The sequence below is a fragment of the Exophiala bonariae genome (genome assembly GCF_035927105.1).
Source record: "Exophiala bonariae strain CCFEE 5792 chromosome Unknown scaffold_4, whole genome shotgun sequence".
Lineage (NCBI taxonomy): Eukaryota > Fungi > Ascomycota > Eurotiomycetes > Chaetothyriales > Herpotrichiellaceae > Exophiala > Exophiala bonariae.
Genome location: NW_027042479.1, coordinates 1,556,522 through 1,575,984, shown reverse-complemented (window position 1 = coordinate 1,575,984; position 19,463 = coordinate 1,556,522). Strand labels below are relative to the sequence as shown.

Sequence of the window (19,463 nt, the reverse complement as noted above, 5' to 3'; positions counted from 1 at the left end):
CAACATCCGAAAGCACCAGTACCTCAATATCTATTCAGCCCTCTCGGAGTACGTTAACGAGTTCATCGAGCACATTGACATTATCTACCACGACTTTGAGCATCGAAGTGTCAACGAGCTCTAGCGTTGCTGAAACGACTACTACAACGTCAGGCGAGTCTTTGTCAACTTCCGCACAAGATTCAAGTACAACGTCCATCCTATCGAGCACGACGATTTTGACTAGTACTTCATCGCCTACATCGTCTCTCATTCTCTCAACATTGACTAATACTGCATCGTCTACATCCTCTGTGATTCTCTCGACGTCGACCAGCGGAGTTAGGTCCGATATTGCGATGACCTCTACTACTAGCACTACCACTTTTTCAAGCGAGACCACGACCTCTAGCCCCAGCACGGTTTCGGTAGCTACATCAATCACGACCAGTCCGGGTACGTCAACAAGCTTAAGTAGCTCAAGCCAAAGCGAGACCTCAAGCTCGGTTAGTGCCACAGCTTCAAGCACTAGCCTAACTTCAACAATAACATCTACCACGACTCCTCTTATCATATCCACTACTGCCGAAACCACTAGCTCTAGCTTAGAGATATCCTCAAGCACTACGACAAGTTCAAGCTCTTCGACAAGTCCAAGTGTTAGTACTTCTCTAGATACCACATCTACAAGCCTGAGCACCACGGTTTCTCTTTCAAGTAGTGGCGCCCAAACAACAGCAACAACGGATTCCACAAACTCAATTTCCTCCACAATTTCGAGCGCTACTAGTTCGACCTTAAGTTCTGTCATTCTCAATACTTCTACTCTACCTACGACGTCCGGCACAAGTACGGCCATTTCGCGCACCACGGAGGCTAGTCTTACTACCTCCACTACCACTAGTGCGGCAATCATCACTTCAACGGCCACAACTTCAAGTGAGAGTCTAGCAAGTAGCTCGAGTACATCGATCACCAACTCAAGCAGCTCGAGCTCTCCGACTTCCATCGCGATTTCGACGGCTTCGAGCTTTACTTCCACCTCTTCGTTCAGTTCGAGTTCAAGTGCAACAAGTGACATCAACACCAGCACTAGTCTTTCCGCGACTTCTAGCTCAACTTCCACTTCTTCCTTAAGTACAAGTTCCAGCGGAATAAGTGCTGCTAGTTCTAGCACTAGTTCCAGCCTTTCTTCTAGCTCGAGTATTGCGACAACTTTCAGCACTATTCTAACTTCAAGCACGACCGTATCATCCGCATCGATCACTTCAGCAGTATCCACAATTTCAAGTATTCCCACAAGTTCGAGCACCTCAATTTCGTCTACCTCTAGTACTGCTACAATTTCGAGCACCTCGAATTTGTCTCTCTCTAGTACTTCCACTACCCCTAGCCCCATCGCAACCTCAAGTATGACGCTTTCTATAAGCAATGTTGCTTCCTCGAGTACTAGTTCGAGTACAGCCTCGAGTGTCACAATATCCACAATCTCAACTACGTCGGCAATTTCGAACTCAGTAACTTCATCTACTTCCAGTATATCCACCAGCCTCAGCACATCTACTACCTTCAGCACATCTACCACCTTCAGCACATCTACCACCTTCAGCACATCTACCACCTTCAGCACATCTACAATTACCAGTGCTGCTGTACCTTCGATTACTACTACTAGTGTTTCTACAAGCTCCAGTGCCCCTTCGACTGTGAGCTCTAGTGTAAGCTCGAGTACTACAACTTCCACAACTATTGCTTCTAGTTCAATAGTAGCATTATCTAGTTCTACTAGTTCTACGATATTGACTACTACTTCGAGTCCCACAACGAGCTCAACTGTCGTCACGTCAACAACTTCTAGTGCTGCGACTTCGTCTACCAATAGCTTGAGTACTACTAGCTCTACTACTATATTAAGTAGCACGACAACGAGAACGACCACCTCTAATAGTCCTAGCACTACTAGTACTTCACCCGCTACAACCACAACGACTTCGAATGCTACAACCACAACGACTTCGAGTGCTACAACCACAACGACTTCGAGAACTACGACCACAACAACTTCGAGTACGACGACTACAACAACTTCGAGTACGACGACTACAACAACTCGAACAAGTAGTCCGACGACGACAACTACTACTAGACGATAAGTTCTGAGCGCAACAGAAAATTCCGGTGCCGTTGGTGGAAATCCTAGCAAGCCACAATGGAAGGAGGAAGCTCCAAAATTCGGCGCACACACTACAACTCCTCCTTGTATGACCACCGTACTTATATATGAACGCCTACGACTGGAATGGGATCGGCGTTCTACTTAGTGTCAAAATAATTCGTGCAAAATTTCTCTAATTCTGTCATACAAGATATAGCCATTTTAATACTTATAGCATCTTTCACTGTTCACCACGGGTGAGAGTCATCGGTTTTTACACTTTGGTGACAATCAATATGGTGCCGAGCATCTCACTCATGTGATTAATGACTCAGCCAAGGCCGCCCTTCTAGTTAGTAGCCTTCCCCTTGGGACCTCAGCCTTGCGACCATCCCATCCCTGCTTGGTCATAATTCAGGTCTCCGATGTTGCATAAGCGCGGGACCCCCAATGTCTCACGAGACTAGTTAGATTATGTGCCCCCAGTCCTGCTCAGAATCTCGCCTGCTCGATCGTATCAAAGTGTGTCGTTGGAGGAGGTTGGATACCCCCCCATCCGCACGAATCCTCTTCCGAATCTCGCACACTTTCTGCCGCTCATCGTGAGACCATTGCGTATTGTCTGTAGCTCAAATTCGATGAGACTTTGTATTCCTTGTAGAACAGAATTTGGCTTCCCCCTTTTCCCGCCACCAGTGGCTGGATAGACGGGTAAACGTGTCTCATGTTATGAGCATTGACTTTGAGCGAGTGGACTTCGTGGATTTCTACTGAGGTGGCGGCTGTGCTGTAAGACTTCTCTACTGCTTCGGTGTTTGATAGCATATGAGGCTTTGTGGACTTCGGCGGGTAACTATTGGTCAGCCATTTCACAAAGGTGTCTTCGTTCTTGCTTGCCTCTTAGCTGTTTGGGGCATAGTTGGGCATTTTGCCATTGAGGCCACGAACGATGCTCTGGATTTATCCGGTAATGAGCATGATGAAAAAGAAAGTCATGGGTATCATTTGTTATATCCTCTTGAGCATGTTCAAGGGCAAATCTCAAATCCACTAGAGCTAAGCCGATGTAAGCAAGCGATACTCGGGGAATCTACTAGTCTGCCGCTATATAGTCCGTCTAGTTAAGCCTATCAAGACTTCAACGTCAATAGTCACACTCTCTCCGTGAGCAACGGCGTGCTCTCATCTTCCGTCGGCGCAGTTCTTCCAACCCGTCTCGCGGATTCCTGATCGTGGTCGCCGTCGTCAGTCTTCCTCGCGTACGCCGCATACACAGCCGTCGGATAGAACAGAACCAGGATCAAGACAACACTGGTCGCCGCTACAGCGATCCTCCTGTCGCGATGACCGGTGTAGTAGGGTGGATCGTAGAAGATACTGTCGAGTAACAGCCAGGTCCACATGATCGTCGCAATGCCAGCTTTCGAAACCTCGAGAAGAAACGTCCATCGTAGGTTCAATGCGCCGCGCTTGGCGAGGCTCCATTGAACTAGGATGATGAATAGGATGCCTGAGGCGAAGAGCTGCGGCGGTGTTAGTGGAGCGCAATACGAGGAGGGGAATGCTTACGCCGTTGAATGTGTAAGTGATGAAGCGGTACACGTTCAGGTAGTAACTATATAGAAGGTTGTCGAAGACATTACCCCCCAGGACAAACGCTGTGGGAAAGGAAGCGACCGCTTGGAAGACCCAGGCTATGTGGAGGGATGTGATGATCATGTCTGGGCAGAGGGTAGGCGGTGGTGTGGTCATTATTTATAGAGGTGATGATGAATGCAGAGCTGGAAAGTGTTGAAAATGCAAGTTCAGAGGTAGAGCAAGATAAGAGAAGCTTCTTGTAGGCAGACGTACGTCGAATAATGATGATGGACACTCTGTTCCTCCCTTGTCGTCTGCCTAGTTTTTGAATAAACGAGAACGGCCCCCAAATGCCAAGTGGGGTTGTTGGTTTTGGATCTGGCACTTGACAGGGGGCTGAGACTGAGTCCGGCGCATAACTTACCCAAGTTTCCTCATGGTTAGCGATCAGTTGCAAGCAAACTTTAAATGGGTTTGTAGTTTCTATAGTTATATCTCTGATATCAGACAAGAGCGTCGAATTCATCGAGATGCCAACAGCGAACACAGTCTCCGCGAAATCTTTTATACCCGGATGGAGCCAGCTCTTGTTCCAATATGGCCGACGCTTAACAGATGACGACACGCGACGCGAGCGCAAACCACTGCCCTTGGTGCCAATTAAAACGCGACAGGAGAAGGAATCAACCAAAACATTCTCTGTTTGTCGCTGTGGTGGACAGAATGATAGATGCTGTCGTATGGTAAGGCAATTCTCCCTGCGCAGGATGGTGAGTGTGAACAACATCTGTGGTCATTCGCCTTTCCCGTAGCCATTTTTAGGATGCGTGAGTGTCACGGAAGCTCAGAAGCCAAGTGAAAGGGGCGCTTTGATAACGCACTCTCCGGAACCTTGTCCGGGCGTGCCATCTCTGCTGAAAATCTTCCCTTTGTAGGTAACAAGGGTCAGCTCATCCGTCAAGACGAGAAGTATGTCAGCAAGATGGATGCGAAAATCCAAGCTGCTGTTGGTAGTGCATATATGGCATGTCCAGAAACGTTTCCGGAGGAAACACGAACAACCCTGCTGGGTGCAACTTCTCCGCAGATTGGTTGACCAGCAAGGACGTGACCTGATCCAGGGTACTCTCAATAACATAACCATGATGACTTGGGTACACTGACTTGAGCAACTACAAACCCTTTTGGCTGGGAGCTTGGATCACTCCTCAATGGCCATATGGTCACCTAGCCTTCATCATTGAATCCAGATATTGAGAGAGAACCATGTCGCTGCTTTGACAGCTTGGGACCTTGAAGCCATACCTGCAACACTACAGCAGTTGATATTCCTGGGTGAAGAATACAGCCATGAGCTTATTATTCGAATGCTGATGGGCCTTGGTCGCGATTCTCTCTCGCTGAATCAAGAGAGCGACTTGACGAATGGCCCGGCGCGGGATTTTATGGCCAGGCTTGTTGGTGGCACCACGTGAGGCTCGGGAACGCTATCATTGCCGACCATCAAGGGTAGCTATCATTCAGAAAGAAAGCTGCAAACAAAGCAAAAGCAGGGAGTCATTCATCGCCCCGAACTCCGGACCACATGAATCGACCACCACCACCAGGGAGTAGGCAAAGCCCGGCGGAAGGTTTAAATTCGAATGCTTCTAGAATCTCGACGTCACATATTTCCCCGCATTTGACCCCTTTCAACGAGTCAGCAAGGCTGAGCAATGCCGACATCGGGGACTTCCATCTCATCAAGACTTACATACTTATATCTCGAAGTTAGGAGTGACAAGTGTCCAATCTGATGACCTTGATTTCAATTTCTCATTCATATACGTTTCAATCTGAATCTGTACCTTTGATAGAAATCAAGAGTCGGGTTAATCAATCACTCATCACAACCCCGCTGTATCATTTACCTATCCTCGCTTCCTCAGTATCGAATCTCACAGATACAAATAACCAAGCAACCACAGAAATGGCGACAGAGAAGGAAGAAAAAGCAGTCTACACGCACGGTCATCACAAATCGTAAGTTTCTACCTCAATCCACCCCGTGCTCGAAAACCTTCCTCAAGCCATCAACGCCGCCGCCACCATGCACGCAATACCCCACCCCAGCCAAACGAAACGATGAATTAACCAACTCCACGAGGAGAATAGAGTGGTACAAGACCACGCGCGACGCACAGCACAAGACTCAGCGGCGTTCCTGCTCCCGCACATCAAAGCGACAGACACGATCCTCGACGTCGGGTGCGGGCCGGGGACCATCACGGCAGACCTGGCGCAGCTGGTGCCGCAAGGGAAAGTGATCGGCTGCGACCCGGTAGCGTCTGTGCTGTCGCAAGCACGCGAGCACGCGTCATCACGAGGCGTGTCGAACGTGGAGTTCGAGGCGCTCGACGCCAACAGACTGCCGTACGCGGACGACACGTTCGACATCGTCACCTGCCACCAGGTGCTGCAGCACGTGTCGGACCCCGTGGGCATCCTGCGCGAGATGCGCCGCGTCGTCAAGAAGGGCGGCCTCGTCGCCGCCCGCGAGGCCGACTACCGCTCCTTCGTCTGGTATCCGGAGCCGCGCGAGCTGGCCCGCTGGGCAGAGCTGTACCAGGCGGTTGCGAAGGCGAACGGCGGAGAGCCGAATGCCGGCCGCTACTGCCATGTGTGGGCGCGCGAGGCCGGGTTTGCGGGCGACGAGATCGATGCGTCTTGGGACCATTGGCGGTATTCTGGTGAGCGCGTCAGGCAGTTTTCGGAGAGTTGGGCCGGGAGGATCTTGCAGCCGGGGTTTTTGGGCACCGCGGTCAAGAATGGCTTTGCAACTGAGGACGAGATTAGGCGGATTTCGGACGAGTTTAAGTCCTGGGGCGTCCATGAGGATGCTTTCTTTGCCATCCCCCATGGTCAAATACTGTGTCGTAAATCATGAGATAGAGATGAGCAGTACTCCACGTATCATGGATGTTTGAAGAATCCCGACAACGGGCGAGTGGCACTAGATGTCGTGAATATATTATGTGCCCCAAGCTCTATCACAATTCACGCATAGAGCAAAGGCAAATATCAATTCATGATAATAAAAGTTTGGATTGCAGCACATCCGGTTGCAAGTGCTTTGCTATGCTATCTCCAGACTCAAGGAAAAGTAAGGCGATCCCGACCCTGTAGGCAAGGTCACCCTCCCTTTCCGTGCCAGGACCACAGCCGTAAATAACACTAATAGTATACACAGTGGGGTTTTCACACACCCACGAATCCCACACAAAAGAGGCCGTTTCGAGAGCTATACCAATAGAAAGGAAAAAGAGGTAATATGAGTATGGAATGTTCATAAGCCGGAGTAACACTGCACTGGCTGTCTTGCACACCTCGAGTTTTTTCATTTTTGAAACTCGGATGCGATTATCGGTGGTCATCAATGGTAAGTAGTTACCAAAAAGTCTTGTATGAATAAGCGAACAAGGTATCGATTGAGAAGATTAGTCTGTAGTTGGTGACGAGCAGAATGTGATGCAGTCTGTTGCGAGATTTCGTGGAGATTAGGACCATCACGTTGTGTAATGATCTGAGGAGAAGGGTGAAAATGCTGATGTTGATGCCCAAAGATGCACAGTAGAGCCTGAAAACTTGATACAAGTCTTCAGGAACCTGGATATCGATGGCCGAGGGAAAAGGAATTATGCCGAGTCTGAACGCCGGGCTGCTTGAGATGTCGACTGCGCCACTTCGCCATGCAATATAGAGAGGAGTTTTGTGTTCGATCCAGATCGCAACATATTAATAAGAAGAGGCCATGCCCATGAGAGCCTGGTCTGATACCACTTGCGGCATGCCTGTGACCGGATCGACGGGAAGTTCATCCACATAGCCAACCAAGGCTTGAGCATGCAACTTGAAGGACTCGCCCATTGTCTTGGAAATACTATCACTGGAGTTAGCACATTTCACGTGTTCGTAAGAGTACGTCAGACTTACCCCCAGACAACGACGCCATCAAGCATTGTACCCCAGACACGAGCGACGGTCGAGCTGAGACGGGATCCGTTTGAGTCAACGGCATCATCGTCGAATAGACCACGCACTTTCATGTACATGGCAAGTTCCTCGTCAGTGGCTTCCTGATCATCATGTTCGATCCGATATAGCCACAAACTCAGGATAGTGAGGAGATCAAGCCCACATAGAGGATGCTCGATACTCCAATTTGTCGACGAGGTTTTGGTCACCCAATTAATTCCTTGCATGGCCACAATTTCCATGCATTCATAACACTGTTCGATGACCTTGATCATCTCTTTGTTTCTTTTGACATTGTCACGTGAAAGTGTCATTGCTGCCGCGATTTCGAAGGAGTTGTGGTATCGAAGGGCCTCTTGGACATTTTTGAGGTCCACTTCAAGGAAAGCTCGGGTATTTCGGTAGACGGCCATGGAGTTGAAAATCAGGGGGTGGCTCTTGTGAGGTGTACTCAAAGGTACAACAATTGTCTCCGGCTCGCAAAGATCCAATGAGCGCTCCCAAGTCTCAAGAGCTATTCGAATCTTCCACTCCAAGACAACATCTTGGAGCGATTCGAAACTTCTTCTCAAGTTCCAGACTTCCAAGAAGAGAGCATTGATCATGACTCGGGTTGCAAACGCACTATACCGTGCCGCATCACCTTGGAAGAGGCTATCATGTGCATCGCGTACAGTGATTGTGGGTGATGCTGCAAAAATGTCTTGCCAGGTGTCTTCGTCCGCGGGTTCGATGTTCCAAAGAGACTCGGACGAGGGGAGGGGTAGTGAGTCAAACTCGTTGAAGCTGATTGCAGGGGTGTGGTTATAAGTCAGGGTGAGCATCCCAAAGAAGATATAAACCGCATAATAGGTTCTTCGACAACCCTCTTCTCCTACCCACTGTTCATGAGTGGGAGGAGCCCCCGATCGTCCATCGATCCGTAGCTTGAGCTCGTATTTGTTACCAGCGACCATCTGTCAAGATCAGTATCCAACCAACGAGAAAACCGGAAGGCTGCACTTACATTGGCGAGCAGACTCTTAATCGAGCACGCCCATTCAAGGCCCTGAGAACCACCACCCCAGCTTTCGAACAACATGTTCAACAAGGTACTTTGCATTGTCCACAGAGGGCATTTGCGAGAGTCAAAGTTGTCTTTGTTTTGAAGGAACTGGTTGACAAGTTTCTTGGAGCCATGATGGAGGGAATATGCTTGGTGTTGTTCAAAGTTGTAGAGGGCGCCAATGGACAGAATGGCGAGGAGTAGAGCCGGTTCTGTCGTCTCCGGCCGGAAAGTAACGGGATGTAGGAAAGGAAGATGGTGGTGAAAGAGATTGAAATAGGTAGTGAGATAGAGGTTGATTGAGGGTAGAGGGGGAAGGATGGGATCTCCACCTAATTGGTTAGCAATGAGGGCACGTTGGTCATCATTGTACAATTGAGGAGCTTTGGGCAAGGAAAGGGGCTGAGCTGGTCCAGGAGACTTGCGATAATTCACTGGTGAGACAGGGCCTGTCATGGACGGGAAGGGCGACAAAGCATTCGGGGTTGGAGTTCCAGAAACCGGGAAGGTGTCGGCCAGCGAGGGGAACGAGGGTGGCAAGGAAGCACCGAGGGAGTTCTGTCGTTCCATGATCGGGGGAAGCTGGGACTGGTGAGGCTGAATGGAGCCCATGTGGACATAGGGAGGCTGTGACAAGTTATCCTGGGACGACATGCTCGACATGGAATGGGCTTTGGGTTCTGAGGGGGCTTGAGGCATGAATGTATCCCAGGGCATATGCGGCAAGCTGTTGGGACCGGTGAGGTAGTCGGAGGATTCGAGGAGCGAGCTGCGATCGGGTGAGTAGTCGGGGATGGAACCTTCGCCGTTGTTAAGGCCGTTCACTGCTGCTGCTGCCGCCTTGTGTTGGAAGTCTGTCATCAACATGGCGGCAGTTTCAAGGTCGAGCATACCATCGCTGCTTGCCTCTATCTGCTCCAACGTGCCGGGATCAATACTAATCGAAGGCTTGGACGGTGCCGCGGTTGAGGGTGACGTCTTGTTGCCAGAAGCTGTCGTGCCTTGACTTCTCTTTCTGCCTTCAGACTGAAGAGGTACACCGCCATCCTTTGCATGCACGGTTCGATCGTGGCGCAGGAGCAGGTCTCGACGGACGAAGGTGCTTCTACATTTCTGACACTTGAAGGGGCGCTCCTTGGTATCTAACAAGGGATGAAGAGTTAGCAGGATGAATGATGAAAGTAGATGGGATGGTGTTTGATGGCGGGGTTTTTTGGTACCCCTTCCTTTGGAGGGTGGTGGTGTGCCCCACGTCGCAAAACACCGGCCAAGTGGGAAAAAAAAGTAGAGGGTGTGGTTGTACTTACGCGATCGCTCGTGTCGACTCCGATGCTCGCTGCGGCTGAAAGCCCGATTGCAATACTGGCATTTGTATTTCTTCTCGGGGACAGAGGCAGTCTTTTTGGGCGTGTTGTTGGTCGCAGAGGTGCTGGCAGGCTCCGAGCTGGTGGCGTTGTCAGATTGAGCCATTTCGATCGCGCGGTCGGTGCAGAGCCAGTCGCAGGAAAGAAAGGGTTAGAAGATCTCCGACCAGGCGCAAGCCTTTGGCTCGAAATTGAGTTGGTTCAGAGTAGTCGACGGAGGTGTTTGCATGCCGTGTTGAGAGATGCAAGATCGAGCAGAGATGATCTGATTTTCGCAGGCTGGGTCAAGGGGATTGAGATTTGGGGGGAGGGACTGGGACTGGGACTGGGACTGCAGGTGAAGGGCAGATCCGCGGTCGGGATTCGCTGGGGACGAGCAATCACGTGGTAGCTGCGTGTGCCCTGCGCCTGTCCGATTCGAGTTCGAGTCGTGGATAGCGTCACTCTTGATCTTCAGAATAGACCCGCGAAGAACAAAACAATCAATAATTGATGGAAACTGTTGGTACAGGATGGTGATGTCTAGGTGTGTGCGAATGGAAAAAAAGAGAACATGGAAAAGGAGGGGTCGAGAAAAGAGGCACAGGAGAGATGAGGGCGAAGACGAAGGAGAGGGTGATGGCTCATGGGCGATGGCTGATGGCTGATGGGCCATGGGCGAGGGCGAAGAGACGGTCTCCAGCTGCCACCTAACTACAGTTACCTAGGCTCCTACCCTAGGCTAGTGGGCATGTATGTAGTACACGCCTCCAGGGCAAATGATACCTAGAAAGGCACTGGCCACACTGCTGGTGGAGGGGAAATCATAGGTGGTGGGCGCCCGGAAAGCAGCCAGCAACAAGCACAGCTGCCAGTGCCAGGACTGCCAGGCCCATCAGTGGCCTACCTTGCCCCCGCCTGCCCTCCTGGGCCTCTCCCGGGTCGAACTCTTCACCTTCTGCTAGCAACCTTGGAACCCCTGAAAAATTACGGTAAAGTTACCCACCCCCGTCAACTTGAACCTTGGAGCTTCCAAGCCGTGACCCGCGAACAGCCTCTAATGAACCTAGCCCTTCACCTAGCTGACTTGAGTCAGCCCACCCTCAACCCCCCTGCATTCCGATTTTACTCGACTCGAGAGCTGATGGAACACTGTGTTGGCTCGGGTCCTGTATTGGCTTGGTACCAGAACTGTCTGTATCGGTACCATGGACCTACTTCGTGCCCCCCTTTTGACCCGCCCTCCCGCTGCCGGATGTTTTTGAATGTCCCTCGGCTCTCCATCAGAGATTCATCAACATACGGATATCATTAGACGGTCAATCTACAAACACATGCATATCCCAGTCCTCATAGAGAGCAATCACAATTGCTTGCCTGAAGCATGGATCAATGTTTGCGACTGTACGAGGTACCGATCGAGCATCGAACCAATGCAGGAATCGTGTCAGGTTCGATGCGTTTCTCTTGACACGGAGCGTCAAGAAGCGACGTGGTACTCGTACATGTTTCCAAGGAAACTCAATCACGGGAGGTGCTTCCGTTTTGAAAAGTCGTGATGCTATCTCTCAAATGTGACAGCTGAAAAGATTCCCACCAGTGCCGTTGATGCTCCGTTGTCCCCAGCCACCCATCATCATTTTGCAGCACGCTCCGTATTATATTAGTGTGCCCCCGGGCCGTACCCACGCATGCGCCGTTGACTGGAATCTCTGGCTTTGGAGTTCATCTGGATCTCTGGGCCTTTGGCCATGCAGCGTGACGCCCAGAAATCCCAATGATACTATGTACCATTCACATCACTATCTATGCCACGCCTCATCAACTATTGGTGGTCAAGTCACCAGTAATTGCTCCAAATGGAACTCTTTGGTAGAATTGGGGGCCCTATCAAGTGATGAACCGCTCTGGCGCGGAAATGATGGAATTAACAAGATCGTCAGCACTTGAGTTCTTGCCTTGGAAAGTTGGCTCCTGTTCCTGCAGGTCCCGTGCAGCTCGCGGCTCCGTTCTCTCTTGGGGAACAACCTTGGGAGGAAAGACGTGGAGCTCGCTAAAGCTCAAGTAGCCCACCTTCCTGTCATACCCTGGAGGGCTAGGAAGGTTTACTTGTCTTCCGCGACTCCATCAGAGCAACCCACCATCCGAGGCCCATTTTCATGCTTCCACCGCATCCACGCGGGCTTCTGGCTGAATCCTCAGGCTTGGAAAGGACAGGATAATGATTTCTGACAACACTCTGCTGAATTAATTGGCGAATTGAACTGCTTTGCCACGATTCGAGGACAATAGTTGTTTCATTTACGACTCACCATCCCTATACATACCTTTCTTCGTACACAACCGGTTGGCGAGGATTCAGAGTGAGCAAACTCAGGACAAACTTGCAAACCTGACCGATTGCAATCTCCGGAGTACTGGCATCATCGTTGGTAAGGGCATCATCTTCCACTTCCTTCGGAAAAGCAGATGATGGGGCATACATGATCCTCCCTGCGATATCATTCTCGCCCTGACAATTTGAATACCTCTCATGTTGTTGCCCGCATTTTAGTCATAGTTGTTCTTGATCCATAGCCTGTGCCTACACCTCGCGATACGTGAAACGGCCAATTCTCGCATTCCAAACCGTCGCAATGTCACCATAATTTAACCATTTTGTCAACAGGGTTTCCGTGACGCTATCCTCGACCAGAGTTCCTTTTGAGTTGTGTGCAGAAGAAACAAGTTGGACCGATCTTCGAAAGCAGACCACCAGCCGGTTCCGTATTGTCGGTCCAGTCTACAAGACCAGGGGGGATACATTGGCCCTGGTCTGGTGAAACTGGAAGCGTGGCTTTTGCAGTGAGTGCCACAGCGGAAGCCTCCACTATCCTTCCTAGGCCGTCGGGACCACAAGCCGGCAACCCAGTCTTCAGGATTGCCCCCACTCTTCATATCCACCAACCTCCCACTTCTGAGGGGTTTGCGACAGAAACAAACCTCATCTGGGAGTTTGATCAATTTCCGAATCATCTGTCTCATCGTCGCATCGATCCGAGCTTCTTGTCCGACTCGTCCCCGGGCCCCCCTGTACGCGACTATCTTCGAGGGGCGTCCAGGGAAGCAAAGAACCATCGTTCGAGAAGCCCGCGGGAATCATCTGAAATTGCATCGCTCATTAATCAGATGATCGCTATCCCTCATGATTCGTGCCGGCGACCTCGGAAGGAGGGGCTTGAGGGGCAGATTGAGTGCCTCACTTCCAGCTGCTCATTCTTCTCTATTTCCAGATACGGACAAACACGGCAAGTCGGTGAAGTACCTACGAGGACTAACCGTAGAGGTGTGAGTGCGTCTTGTGCAGACGACTCCATGTCCAGACTCAGACTTGATACACGTGGGCTTCGAGTAAACAGCATTGAAGCCATCATGGGTGGGTCTTGATGCATCACGGAGTATAATGCATGATGCCGACCTGCCAGTATTATTAGGCTTGCTCTTGCCACGCAGACCATTTGCGTCGGCTATCAAAGCCTCGCTTTCGGAGGAAAGGGGCTAACAACTGCAATATCATACCGCCTTATTCACCGCTTTCTAGCTCTTTCCCTCTGCAGAACGCCTTGACCTGGGTATAGAGTACAGTCAGCGTTCATCAATAAATGTCGGTCACCCCGATCCTCTCCGACAATTACCGTAGCCGTCAGATACCCTGCAAAAAGTGGTTGTGGGCGGATACTGGGCGACCGTTGTCACAAACTTGCAGATGTCACGCACCTCTCAAGTCGCTGTCAGTCGAGGTTACACATCCGTTTGGTCCTGCTTCTGCACATGCCATTTGACCTGACAAGCGCACTATCCAGTACTGTCCATTCTAGGGCAGCAGTCCGCCAACTACAAAAGGACGGACGTCTTTCTTGAGCCAATTGAGACTCGGTGATTTGAACCGGGAAGATTTGCACCGCTCCAAGGGCAAGATCTGACTGCCCTCTGATCAGTGGCGACCACAGATCTATACGAGTTCCCTTGGTTCATCGAGGTCCAATCATGTGGCCGCATGGAGTTCACTCACTACTTGCGAGGTGCGCTATTCACACAGCAGCCGGGCAAGTAGTAAATCGTACACCGATCATGCGTCGAGCTATCCCACAGTGGATATCAGTGTTCGCACACGTCTCTCACTCATCGAGTCGACTGCAGCTAGCCCAGAAAGTCAGAATAAGCCCGACTTACATGCCAACGACACACGACTTCACCGACTCCTTATGGCAATGATGCCATCGGCATTTTCTTCCATACCTTTCAGAGATATGCTCTAGATATCGCGCTAACCGACGGTTCGGTACGTACCCACCATTATCCTTATGCTTCGTTAGGTAGATACACACCGCTTTCCCAACATTACCGCCTCGGCTGCAACAACAGCAGACCCCTCCTCAACGAAGTGCTTCCAGCAGCTTCGAATCTCCGACCTGGTACGTCAGTATCACTGGCATAACATGCAAGCACTGCAGCAGCTTCCGAGCATTGCCCACTTCCAGTCACCGAAATCGTTGATGCGATGCGCGGAGATCAAGCAACGTGGGACGCTTCATAACTTCCGCTACCTCCGTGAAGGTATGTTCGATGAACTCTCTGACTTTTCAACCAGCACCAGAGGGAAGACCAATTGTCGGCGGGCTCCGAAACAAGTATCCGCGGACAAGGACAATGAAGAAGCCCTCATTGGTCTCAGCGCGCCACGCACCATCGCAGCCAACGGTAGCGGGACATGGATCATGTTGCACTGCACTTTTGTCTGGTCTACAGTTCACACTTTGAGCATGAACACCATTCTTTGGTCATATTGATCAGAAATGTTCGGCATCAACTGGACGAATCATATCAAATCATATCGATCCGACTTCGGCACTTGTCTTGTTTTGTCTTGCCTTGCCTTGTCATGGCCGTTGTGTCCTCGAGCACCAACGTCTCAGGTAGGTCGATGTTGAGCCTGGTACATGGAACCTGTCTCCTCCGAGTCGCTGTATCCATGAGCGCGGCCTGCTTTATGATCATTCGTCGCCCAAAACTTTGAGGTTGGACTGAATGCGTGTGTTTTTCATGTGAGATTGGAGAGTAGAGTTGCCTTGTCGAATGTTTCATAGACTTTAAGCTGCTGGTCCTGAGTTCTTGATCGAGGAATTAATTGAATCTAAGTATACTAAAGCATCATCCCTTATCTATGATATCACATCCTACATGCTTCATCGGTGTACTTCATCCCCAAGTAATTTATTTGATATTTAGAACCGAAGCTCCAACAGGATATAAGCACCCATCGCTTATTCTCAGGACTAATCAACAATCGTGCAACCCCCTTTACCTTCTGACCCGTTTCACTCGCCATCACATCGCATTACTTCCCACCTCTTCAGCTCCTTGGAGCCGTTCCTCCACCTAGAGCATTGATTCCATTAAACTCGATCGCAGCCCAGCATTTCGCCTCGACGGCGCGACTGACCATGGTGAAGGCATCGACCTGGCCACTCGCCTTGTCCCTGGCCTGGAGAAACTCGAAGACGGCGTTGTCCGCATCGGCCTCGGCGTCGTAGTTGAACACGGACGGAAGCGTGTCGATCGACGAGAACATCTGCCACGAGCGGTACGAGGGCGGCAGGTGTGGGAACGCGGGTCGTGGTTCTGTTTCTCTATTTCTGTTTCCATCTCCACTTGGGTTTGGGTTTAGGATTGAACCTGACGAGGGCGCGAGTGCGACTTCGGGCAGACTGGCGCGGTTGCGCTTCTCCAGAGCTTCCGGGTCGGAGCACATGTTCAGCTCGCCGGAGATGAAGGAGACTTGCTGCTTGGTCCAGACGCGGGGGATGCGTTTCTGCTCGTAGAGGGAGACAGCCTCGGGGAGGGAGAGCTCGCCGCGCACGACCTCGCTGAGGACGCGGCCGAGGAACACGCCGTCCTCGATCGCGGTGGCGGCACCCTGGCCCATGTGGTTCTGCATACAGTGGGCGCTGTCGCCGAGGAGGACGACGTTCTTGTGCTGGTTCGACCAGGTGTCCAGTGGTGGCATCGTCAGGAGCGGCCACCGTTGCGTGTAGTTGACGAGTTTGATGACCGACTGCACCGCCGGGCTGTAGTCTTTGTAGTAGGCGTGGAATTCGTCGATCGACACTTCTTCCATCTGCGTCACGACGTGTTCTTTGCAGAAGGACGTCACGACGTTGAGTTCCTTGCCGCCGCTGAGTGGGTAGGTCATGATGTAGCCGTTGGGCCCCGTCCACATGTCCATCGTGTTGGTGAGGATGGGTTTCGCTTCGGGCGCTTTTTGCAGGATCTCTTCGATGCTTAGGACACCCCGGTACGCCGCGACTTTGGATGTTGCTCGTGGTTGGATTTCGGGGAAGAGATGGTTGCGGATCGTCGATTTGATGCCGTCCGCGCCGACGATCAGGTCGAATGTGTGGTCTGTGCCACGATTGGTGGTCACTGTCGCCGAGGTTTCGGTGTAGAATAATTTCTGTACGCGAGCTCCAACGAGGATCTCAACGCCGTGTCGTTTGGCCGACTCAACGAGTCCCTCGTGGAGATGATCTCTCCGTGCGATCCAATGCGGAAACCCTGTCACTTTCTTGACTCGTTTGGTGTCGACTCGAGTCACTACATGACCATCATGTCCCCAGGTCCGTACTTCATCGACTGAGACCAAGTTGTCGCCAATGATCTCATCGACATCCCATCGGATAAGATATCGTGACACGTTGCTGAAAATCTGTATACCTGTTTCAGGGTGAGTACGAGTAGAAGCGTGCCGGAACTTGACCAAAACGGTTCGCGTTTGGGTAGTCAAATACCTGCGCCAATTTCTCCCAACTCTGTAGCCGCCTCCAGTATTGTCACCGCAATACCAGCACGGACAAGTGCAATGGCAGCAGCGAGCCCGCCCATGCCGGCCCCAATGATACCAACATGAAGTGGCGCTTTTGACATGGTGAAGATCTCTGCTTACGCTTCCGAGCAAAATATCGATAATGGAGTTGATGGGAAGCCACTTCCCTTCTCGCAGGAAAGAACCGATCGCTAACAATGTAAGGCTGGCAGCTGAGAACGCCACCTGGGCATTTAATCGACGTCAATAATGAGACACCCGTGACCGGCTTTCTTGATTGCTTAAAGAATAACCCCAGAAGTGTACAGTCTGAGTGGCGATCATTAATCTCGACCTCTTTTGATGGGCTCTTTTCTGACCACTAACCACTACCTTTCCATTTGACCTCAGTAACACTTGGGTTGCTGTCTTTGAATAACCGACTGCCACCTGTTCGTGCTAACAAATTTGTCCAATTCCAAGACATTATTCGTTGAACTCGGCATGATCCCAGTCAGCGGACTGAGGAAGTCCGCGAGTGCGACACTATCGGATATGGCCGACTCCAGCGAGAGATATGGTCTCGCGTAGAGAATATATTTGTGGTTGGATTCCAAAGGTCTTGTGAGCTATAGACCCAGCAATCGAGGCGCAATGACTCAGCTTCAGCCTTGTTAACACGACCCAAGCCATGTTGCGAAGTAGTTGTTCCCATTAGTACGAGAGAGGTTTTTCAGTTGACATGACCCGATTGCTCTACTGCTGGCCGATGCGCGCATCAAGTAAGTGACCTTCACGGCTGGAGCAGGGCGAGTATCGGACAATCTACTATTGGACATCTTAAATAGAGTTTTCTGTGAGACATCATCACTGCAGATAACAAAAGTCGGATCAGAATAAGTTTACAACGATATCCTATGAACTCTTGGTGGTTCCAATTTGCGATTGCGGGGAATGCCTATCCGTATTATTATGCTTCTCGAGAGTTTGGGAATGTCCGGGGTGCCGCGGACGTGGTCCAAGCGTGTCCGAGATCATCGTTCAGACACAAGGTATCCAGTGTGCTGAAAGTTCTGGATTGATGGCTTCAAGATAAGAGACGCATATGCCCGGCCTTTCTTACACTTGGGGTTTACTTGATGATCTGTGCATACGCGGCCAAGGTTTACGTGAAACGAAAAGGTGTGCAAGTATCTGTACATGTGAATTATAGCACAATTTTGGTGGCAGTGCGCGGAGGGGCTATCGAGTCTGAGAAGAGAGAAAAAGGAAACACTCGGGTTTTCGTATACCTGCATCAGGTACCTGCCTAGGTACGTCGTCTGAAGAACGCACGGATATCCGTACAGCACACCTGTTTTAGGTCGGTGGACTCCATGTTTCCTATATTTATATCCAAATCTGCCTCGCCTGTGTTGGTGGACATGGAACACGTCCTTACACCGTGTCGACCGTGTCGCAGATCCAGTTCGAGAATGCGAGGGAGGAACAGGGGAAGTGCCCTCATTGAGGTCTGGAAGGTGGGGGACCCTGGAAAATGGTGGTGTGTTGCTCGTGGCATCAAACCTGTCATTTGATCATTCCACTTCAGACTTGTTGGCGTCAATCATCACAGCATGTGCTGCATGGAAGATTTTCAATCATGTCTTTACATCTCTCATTTATTCCCACGCCCGAGAGTCCGAAAAGCCAGCCGCCTAGAGGACACCAATGGTGGCGCCCAAATGTGGTCCGGCAACGAACAGACCACTGACCAGAGCGAATTGAATAGGCCAGAGAAGGTGCCTAGCCGGCCTAGCCTGTCTAGCCTGTCTTTACCTAGCCGGCCCGAAGGTCTCGTCCCTCGTCTCTGGTCTCTGGTCCCTCTCATTATCGCTCGATGGGCCTACCTGGCCCCTCATGCTGTGTGGTTGGGTCGTAATTGTTGCCTTTGCTGGTGCAGTGCTCCTCCTTCAAGTCCGATTCTGCCTCCTCGTACCTCGTCCCTCATGGCCCCTAAACCCCAACCCTACTGACTACCGAGTACTCGTACCTTCCTCACTTACCTAACCAGCTACGACTAACTCGACGGGGACACTCGTCGACACCCGCGACGACATTCAACCATTTTCTGTCCTAACCCTTCTGCTCCTTCTCATCCTGCTCAGCCTTCCCTTGAATCTCTCTTATTTCTCGCCCGCTTCGGATCTGCTAAATTGATCTGTTGCAGATAAACGCCCTATCCCAGGTTTTCCCAGCCAATGTCCTCCCTCCTAGTGGGCGCCTATCCGACTCCTCGTCCCAAAACCCACTAACCACCAAACCCAACTCTACTTTGACACCTGCCACCCTGCACCAAACAGACAAAATACCTCACACTCTGGCTGCAGTCTGAATCGTATCCCATACATTGACTATTGGGGCGACCTTTTCCAGTCTGCCTCGTCTGCATTAGCCCCTCCATCAGTAGTCGAACATGCAGATCCTGCTTGCCTTGCAGCGCACTCACAGGCAAGGTCTTGCGCTCAA

The 19,463-nt window shown here is 51.0% G+C and overlaps 5 protein-coding genes across 5 annotated transcripts; 1 reads left to right on the top strand and 4 right to left on the bottom strand.

Annotated features, from left to right (window-relative positions):
* Positions 1-34: 34 nt before the first annotated feature.
* On the bottom strand, positions 35-2,355 carry LTR84_010137 (uncharacterized protein; the record flags this gene model as incomplete). The annotated part of the gene is made up of 2 exons (XM_064853674.1): positions 35-2,118; positions 2,343-2,355. 2 exons carry the CDS (start codon positions 2,353-2,355, stop codon positions 35-37), a joined length of 2,097 nt encoding a protein of 698 aa, XP_064710073.1.
* Positions 2,356-3,285: 930 nt separating this feature from the next.
* LTR84_010136 (uncharacterized protein) lies at positions 3,286-3,886 on the bottom strand (the record flags this gene model as incomplete). The annotated part of the gene is made up of 2 exons (XM_064853673.1): positions 3,286-3,657; positions 3,704-3,886. 2 exons carry the CDS (start codon positions 3,884-3,886, stop codon positions 3,286-3,288), a joined length of 555 nt encoding a protein of 184 aa, XP_064710072.1.
* Positions 3,887-7,486: 3,600 nt separating this feature from the next.
* LTR84_010135 (uncharacterized protein) lies at positions 7,487-10,241 on the bottom strand (the record flags this gene model as incomplete). The annotated part of the gene is made up of 4 exons (XM_064853672.1): positions 7,487-7,631; positions 7,685-8,682; positions 8,733-9,913; positions 10,079-10,241. 4 exons carry the CDS (start codon positions 10,239-10,241, stop codon positions 7,487-7,489), a joined length of 2,487 nt encoding a protein of 828 aa, XP_064710071.1.
* Positions 10,242-14,592: 4,351 nt separating this feature from the next.
* Positions 14,593-14,943, top strand: LTR84_010134 (uncharacterized protein; the record flags this gene model as incomplete). Its single annotated transcript, XM_064853671.1, has 1 exon — positions 14,593-14,943. The coding sequence occupies one exon, from the start codon at positions 14,593-14,595 to the stop codon at positions 14,941-14,943; it is 351 nt and encodes a 116-aa protein (XP_064710070.1).
* Positions 14,944-15,506: 563 nt separating this feature from the next.
* On the bottom strand, positions 15,507-17,077 carry LTR84_010133 (uncharacterized protein; the record flags this gene model as incomplete). The annotated part of the gene is made up of 2 exons (XM_064853670.1): positions 15,507-16,867; positions 16,942-17,077. The coding sequence occupies 2 exons, from the start codon at positions 17,075-17,077 to the stop codon at positions 15,507-15,509; spliced, it is 1,497 nt and encodes a 498-aa protein (XP_064710069.1).
* Positions 17,078-19,463: the final 2,386 nt, after the last annotated feature.